The 8,133-nt window shown below is 38.6% G+C and overlaps 1 protein-coding gene across 1 annotated transcript; it reads right to left on the reverse strand.

Annotated features, from left to right (window-relative positions):
- Window positions 1-3,808: 3,808 nt before the first annotated feature.
- On the reverse strand, window positions 3,809-4,717 carry LOC127103868 (uncharacterized). The gene has a single exon (XM_051041109.1). The coding sequence runs from the start codon at window positions 4,715-4,717 to the stop codon at window positions 3,809-3,811; it is 909 nt and encodes a 302-aa protein (XP_050897066.1).
- Between the last annotated feature and the right edge of the window lie 3,416 nt (window positions 4,718-8,133).

Raw genomic sequence — 8,133 nt, forward strand, 5'->3', positions numbered from 1 at the left:
CCTAGATTGGCAATGATGCCACGGTTGAAACAGAAGTGCAAGTGCATAGGGAGGATACCACCAAAAGCATGTTAGAGGTAAAGCGGGTATCTCAAACCTATAGCGTCAGCAATCATGGTTATTAAACCACCAATGATAATAGGACCATTTGTCTCTTTGGCGATCTTAGCTAGGTTTGCTAACATAAAGGTAGTTGCATCTACTGGTCTCCCTTGGGAGGCACAGTACAGGATAAAGAGTTCGTCCTTAGAAATAATGGTGATGTTCTCTTCCTTACGAAATAGAGTGTGAGCCAGAATCTTGTGAAAGGGTCGGATAGCTGGGTTATGGATATTCTTAGAAAACATGGTGTGTGGTTCAGGGTGATAATTCCCGGTTATGTTTCCCCATAAATAGTCAAGGTCCAGGTCTGTGAAGGCATCATCAGGGGTAATGGTATAAGTATATGGGTCACTAGGGAATCCTAATAACTCAGCCATCTCATGGTGTGTGAAACGGTACTTGGTTCCGAACAGCCTAAATGTAGTCAGGCCTCTACCAAATCCTATTCCACTGTTAGGGTCATAACAGAGGGAACTTAGAAATTCAAGGGTGAGCCTACTGTATTGGCTATATCTCTTCCTCACAGCAAAATTTTCCCAGCCTACTTGGTTCAGAAGGTACATAACACTGTCTCTCAGTCCTAAGGTGGTCAGGGTCAGTCCATCCGGATAAATAGAAAGTGACATCTCCCTCTGTGCTAACATGTCAAAACAACGCCTCTGATTTTCGTTCCTAAATATAACCTCCATATCGTCAACGTGCTCCATATTCCTAAGTTAGTGATAAGTTATGTTATCCTGAAAGTAAAAAAAGGTCATACTATTAGTAAAAAGGTACTGCATGTTAGTATTAGAATAGGTAGTAATAATAATAGTAATAGTAATAATAATAGAAAAAGGAAAAAAACTAAAAACAAACATGGGATAAAAACAAAAATGAAAACAAACTAAAAAGAAAAGAAAAGGATTAAAGGGGGTGGATTGCCTTCCATGAAGCGCTTCGTGTAATGTCGGGAGCTTGACATCGATCTAAATGGTGTTAACCTTTCGAAAGAGCGGGTATCTCTTCTAGTTTATAGCTCATGCTAAAATCCTTATTTTCTATATTGTGGTAGTGCTTAAGTCGCTGCCCATTTATGATGAATGGTTCATTGGTTTTACCTCTTATTTCCACAGCTCCACTCTGGAAAGCTTTCGTGACCTCAAAAGAGCCAGACCATCTAGAATAAAGTTTTCCTGAAAATAGTTTGAGTCGAGAATTAAAGAAAAGGATTATGTCACCCTCCTTGAATTCTCTCCTTGTAATTTGTTTGTCATGCCACTGTTTGGTTCTCTCCTTATAAATGTGGGCATTCTCATAAGCATCTAGTCTAAGTTCTTCTAGTTCATGAATATCCAAAATTCGTTTCTCTCCTGTAGCTGTGTAATTCATGTTAAGGGTCTTAATTCCCAATAAGCTTTATGCTCTAGTTCGACAGGCAGGTGACATAATTTAGCATAAACCAACTTGAATGGTGTTGTTCCTATCGGGGTTTTGTAAGCTGTCCTATAAGTCCACAGAGCTTCATGAAGTTTGGCAGACCAATCTTTCCTATAGGTTGCAACGGTTTTGTCCAAAATTTATTTTATCTCCTATTGGAGACTTCAACTTGCCCACTTGTTTGAGGGTGATATGGTGTTGCTATCCGGTGTCGGACTCCATATTTCAGAAACAATCTCTCGAAGATTTTGGAAATGAAGTGAGAGCCTCCGTCGCTATTCACAAGTCTTGGTACATCAAATCTAGGGAATATTTGATTTTTGAAAAGCTTAATTACTACTCGTGCATCGTTAGTGGAAGAGCCTACTGCCTCGATCCATTTTGATACGCAATCAACAACAACGAATATGTATTTATTATCAAAAGAATATGGGAAAGGACCCATCAAATCTATACCCCAGACATCAAAGACTTCTAACTCTAAGATACCTTTTAGTGGCATCTCATCGCATCTAGATATGTTTCCAGTGTGTTGGCATCAGTCGTAGTTTTTAATCGCAATGTGGACTCTTTCCATAGATTAGGGCAAAAGAGGCCAGATTGTAGGATTTTCGCACAAGTCTTCGAGGTTCTTGCGTGCCCTCCATAGGATGAAGAGTGGTAGTGGGATATGATGTCACCTAGTTCTGATTCAGGGACACATCGATGGAAAATACCGTCGGCTCCCGTTTTAAAAAGTAGGGGTTCGTCCCAATAATATTGTTTAAGATCATGGTAAAATTTCTTCTTTTGTTGGTATGTTATGTATGGTGGAAACACTTTAGCGGCTAGGTAGTTGACAAAGTCAGCATACCATGGCAATGTGGTCTTGGTGCAAATAGATTCCACAACTTCATTGGTTTATGTGTCATTATACATTAAAGAGCTTTCGATTGTTTCGCTTTCGACTTCTAGTTGGGCTACAAGTCGATCGTAGGGGAAATCATCATTAATAGGCACTCGTTCGAGTTTTAGATCCTCAATCCTAGATAGGTGATCTGCTACTACATTCTCGGTGGCTTTCTTATCTTTGATTTCTAGATCGAATTCTTGTAAGAGTAGGATCCATCTTATAATCCTTAGCTTAGCGTCCTTCTTACTTAACAGGTACCTAATTGCGGCGTGGTCGGTATAGACAATTATTTTTGCTCCCACTAAGTAGGAACAAAACTTATCTAAAGCAAACACAACGACTAAAAGTTCTTTTTCTATTGTGGCATAGTTCATTTGCGTGTCGTCTAGGGTTCTACTTGCGTAATAAATAACATGAAGCTTTTTATCACCTCTCTGTCCTAAGACTGCACAAACAGCGTAATCACTAGAGTCACACATTATCTTAAAAGGCTTACTCCAATCAGGTGGTTTCATAATAGGCTCTGTAATAAGGGCTGTTTTTAGATGTTTGAATGCTTGTAAGCACTTTTCGTCGAATATGAAACATCTTTCATTAATAAGCATGTTAGTGGTTTTTTTATCTTAGAGAAATCCTTAATGAATCGTCGGTAAAAACCAGCATGTCCTAAGAAACTGTGAATCTCTCTAACAGTTTTCGGAGGTTGAAGATGTTCCATAATTTCGATTTTCGCTTTATCCACCTCAATCCCTTGATTTGATATGACATGCCCAAGTACAATTCCTTGTCGGACCATGAAATGACATTTTTCCCAATTTAACACGAGATTTACCTTAACACATCTCTCAAGTACCATTTCTAGGTTAGAAATACATCCTTCAAAGCTTAGTCATCCATAAATACTTCCATCATGTCGTCTATAAAATCAGCAAAGAACGACATCATGCATCTCTGAAATGTTGCAGGGGCATTGCACAGTCCAAATGGAATCCGTCAATAGGCGAATGTACCATCAGGGCATGTGAAAGTAATATTTTCTTGGTCATCAGGATGGATAGGAATCTGAAAAAATCCTGAGTATCCATCTAAATAGCAGAAGTGAGAATGCTTAGCCAGTCGTTCAAGCATTTGATCAATGAAAGGTAATGGAAAGTGATCTTTACGAGTGGATTTCTTTAATTTCCTATAGTCTATGCACATTCTCCATCCAGTTTGAGTTCTTTTAGCAACAGACTCACCCTTCTCATTACTAACAACAGTAACACCTCCCTTCTTCGGAACGACATGTATTGGGCTGTACTAGTTACTGTCGCATATCAGGTATATGGTTCCTGCTTCTAATAGCTTTTGTACCTCCTTCTTGACTACATCACTCAAGATGGGGTTTACTCTTCTCTAATGCTCTATAGAGGTTTTACAGTCCTCCTCTAGCATAATGTGATGCATACATATATATGGGCTTATTCCTTTTAAGTCAGATATGTTATAGCCTAGAGTTGTTGGATACTTTCTTAAGACATGGAGTAATTTTTCAGTTTCTATCTGTCCTAAGTCAGGGTTGACTATAACTGGTCTTTCACGATCGGTGTCCAATAACTCATACCTTAGATCTTTGGGTAGTGTTTTAATTTCTAATGAAGGTTTCTCTGGGCATGGTATTGGATTTGGGGTTAGCGCTAGACATTCTCTCAGACTGTCATCTACGTATGGTTCATGCCAATTATCATCTTCAAATATAAGAGGTGTTGGAACTTTCAGTACTTCCGTATACCTAATTGGTTCCTTCTCCATTTCTTTCACACATTCGTCTATGACGTCTAAGAGACAACATGAGTCGACTATAGCTGGTGCTTGTAGGAATTTAGCTAAGAGAAATTCAACTGTTTCTTCTCCGACTTTGATTGTTAGCATTCCTTTCTTCACATCTATGATGGCTCTGGCTGTGGCTAAAAAGGGTCTTCCTAGAATAATAGGGATGTGGGAATCCTCCTTTATATCCATTATCACAAAGTCGATAGGAATATAGAATTGTCCTATTCGAACGGGAACGTTCTCTGGCATACCTACGGGAAATTTAACAGAACAGTCAGCTAGTTGTAGAGACATCTTTGTTGGTCTTAATTCTCCCAAATTGAGTTTTCCGCATGTGGATAATGGCATTAAACTAACACTGGCTCCTAAATAACATAGAGCTTTGTCTATGATAAACTTTCCGATTACACATGGTATGGAACAACTACCAGGGTCTTTCAGTTTAGGAGGTATGTTATTTTGAATGATAGCGCTACATTCTACAGTAAGCATAATAGTTTCTTCATCCTCAAGCTTTTTCTTGGTTTATAGAATCTCTTTAAGGAATTTATCATATGAAGGCATTTGAGTAATGGCTTCTTTGAATGGTATGGTTATGTTTAGTTGCTTCAGAAGTTCCATGAATTTCTTGAACTGTCCTTCAATTTTGGATTTGGTAAGCCTTTGGGATAAGGTACAAATGGTTTATATGGTGGCGGAGGCACATAAGGTGTTTTTTTATCTATTGCCTCTCCGCTTTCGTCTTTCTTTCCGTCCTTGGTTGGTTCATTTACTTTCTCGGATCCTTTGCCAGAATTTTGATACATGGCCAGATTTGAATTCTTGGGTCAGTTGGTTCTTCTAGTTCTGTCCCACTTCTAAGTGTGATAGCGTTAGCATGGCCTTTTGGGTTTGGTTGGAGTTGACCAGGAAATTCTCCAGTTGTGGCTGCTATTGCGACTTGTTGTTGGGCTACTCGGGAGATCGGGGTTTCTAACATCTTGTTATGGGTAGCCATAACATCAAACTTATTTGACAATTGTTTCATCAGTTCACTCGTATGAGCGTTTTGATTTGCAAATTCTTTATTTTGTTGAGCTTGGGTTTTTATAAAGTTTTCATCATGATCTCCAAATTTGATTTTCTAGCTGCTTGTGGAGCAAAAGGGGCTCCTTTCTGATAGCCAGGTGGAATAGCAGGTGTTGGGTCTGGTGGAAACAAAGCATTTTTACTTTTATAGGAAAAGTTTGGATGGTTCCTCCAACCAGGATTGTAAGTATTTGAACATGGGTTTCCTTGTGCATAGTTCACTTGATCAGTGGGTACACCAGCCAATAACTGACAATCAACATTAGTGTGCCTAGGGGTTCCACATAATTCACAGTTTGGTGTTATAGAAACTATGGTAGCTGCTAGTGTTATGGCAAAGCTTTAAATCTTTTGAGTAAGCGTATCCACTTTAGCATTTACGCGGTCTATGCCATTGGCTTCATACATTCCGCTTTTTGTAATTGGTTTCTCTACAGCAACATGTTCTCCTCCCCATTGGAAATGATTTTGAGCCATGTTCTCTATGAGTTCATAGGCTTCGCCATAAGGTTTATCCATTAGAGCACCGCCAACGCTTAAATTCATGTTGGTGTTATACAACATACCTGAAATTCTGGTGTAGTCAGAATTCAGATGTTCTACTCCAAGTCATGACATCTGATCTAACATTGTAACTAATACAGCAAGACAGTTATTAACCACTGTACTAATATGTACACGTTCACAGATGTCACGACATCTTATTCTATGTCACCCTAGAATGGATGAACACCTGGTTCTGTGCATCAGGAAGAAAGACTCAACAGAGATCAATCCTAGCACTCACTTCTGTTTTTTTCTTACACAGTTATCAGCATGATGTCTTACTGTTGATTTTGGACATCATCTGTTAAATTGTTCCAGTGTGTTTGTCTTTGACTTGTATTTCCTGAATTAAGGTTGAACACGTTAATCTAATTTCCACTTATTAGATTGCTAACAACTAGGCTATTTGTTAGGTTCATTAATTGTAGGTTAGTAGTTGGTTTCCTGGATTTTCTCTCAGCTGTTGAATCACTGAAGAATAGCCTGTGAAAAATACTGAAACAGAAAAACCAATCATCCTACACTTTAGCACATGCTGTTGGGAATGAATGTCACAACATTCAGTTCGACAGCTAGAACATATGCTGATTCTGTTAAGTTCCTGGAAACGGACTGTGCTAAGTTTGCAGTACTGTAAAAGACCAACTAGTCTCTACTTCAGTATCAGCCTTCAGTATCAACTGTCAAAACATCCAGTTTGACAGTTTCACAATGACCCTTCGGCCAGGTCTGTTATCCTAGCAAGGAACAGACTTAATTAAATACTGAAGTGAAACTAACCTGCTTATTATTCAGTATACGTTGTCACTGATGAATGTTACAACATTCTGATTGACATTCAAGCAGAAGGCTATATACCAGGTCTGTTATCATCTAGATAAACTGACTGGAATACCAGCTGAGTTATGATGGTAACAAAAACACATGCAGAAGGAAAACAAACACAGGAAATTGTTAACCCAGTTCAGTCCAACATGACCTACATCTGGGGGCTACCAAGCCAGGAAGAAGATCCACTATTAGCAGTATTAATTCAGAGTTAAACTCCCCCGTTTACAACTCTTCACTTAATCCCTACCCAATGCAATCTATACCTAGGAACTCCTAGATAGAAACCTCCAGTTTCCATTCCTATCACTACAAAAACAATGTAATGTTAACACACCTTGAACTTGCTTCACAGCTTCATTCAAGAACAAAATCACTCTTGCCTACAGGCTTTGAGTTACAATTACTCTCAGCTTTGACCACTGAGAAACACATGGTAACCTTCCCACAGATTGGGAGGTTTACCTCACACATACCCCTAAAAATTCATTCTAAGAGGCTTACAAAAACTAGGTTACAATGTGCTATTTATAACCTAATCACCCAACTGGATTTGGGCCTTCAGAAAATCGCAGCAAACTTGTTCTTTGCTGTTACAAATACAACAGAAAATTTCTGCTACAAACAAGGTCTTCAATCCTAAAATCTCTCCATATATATCTCCTTATTTTGAGCCTATATATCTTCTGATTGAGTCTTTAAGACCTCCACATGGGAGTTGGGATATTCACCAAATATCCTCACTAATCCCAGAATATATACTGAATTAATTAATTCAGTTTTCTACACATGTGCGATGTCACAGGCATGATGTCGTGACATCGTACATGACATGTTGGTCCAGATGTTGAACTTCTTCAACCCAACATATTAAAACAACAGAGATGATTACATTATTTGTTTTACAAAATTAATGTCAATCCTAAGGTAATAACAATACCATTATAGAAAGTATGGATAATCATCCACTCTTCAAGTCCATGGTATGGACAGAGTCGCATCATGTCCTTGTATCTTTCCCAAGCATAGAAAAGAGTGTCATTGTCTTTGTGCTTAAATCCATTGATTTGAGCTCTTAGCATAGTTGTTTTGCTTGGTGGGAAGTATCTGGCTAAGAAGACTTTCTTCAACTCATCCCATGTGGTTACTGAGTTTGAAGGTAGATATTGGAGCCAAGCTCTATCTCTATCTCTTAAGGAAAAAGATAAAAGACGTAGTCTAATTGCTTCTTGACTGACACCATTTGCTTTCACAGTATTTGCGTACTGCACAAACACTGACAAATGTAAGTTAGGATCGTCTGTAGGACTACCTGAATTTTTTTTGTTGAATGGATGATAATAGCAAAGATTTCAACTTGAAATCGTTTCGATTGATGGCAGGGGAAACAATGTTATTATGTGGTTTTGCTTGCGATGGAACAACATAATACTTCAACTGACGGTTTTGTGGTATTTCGGCCATAA

The sequence above is a fragment of the Lathyrus oleraceus genome, chromosome 7 (genome assembly GCF_024323335.1).
Source record: "Lathyrus oleraceus cultivar Zhongwan6 chromosome 7, CAAS_Psat_ZW6_1.0, whole genome shotgun sequence".
In the NCBI taxonomy this organism is placed as follows: Eukaryota; Viridiplantae; Streptophyta; class Magnoliopsida; order Fabales; family Fabaceae; genus Lathyrus; species Lathyrus oleraceus.

Coding starts and splice junctions, on each gene's coding strand:
- LOC127103868 (XM_051041109.1), bottom strand. CDS start 4,717: ATGCTTACTGTAGAATGTAGCGCTATCATTCAAAATAACATACCTCCT.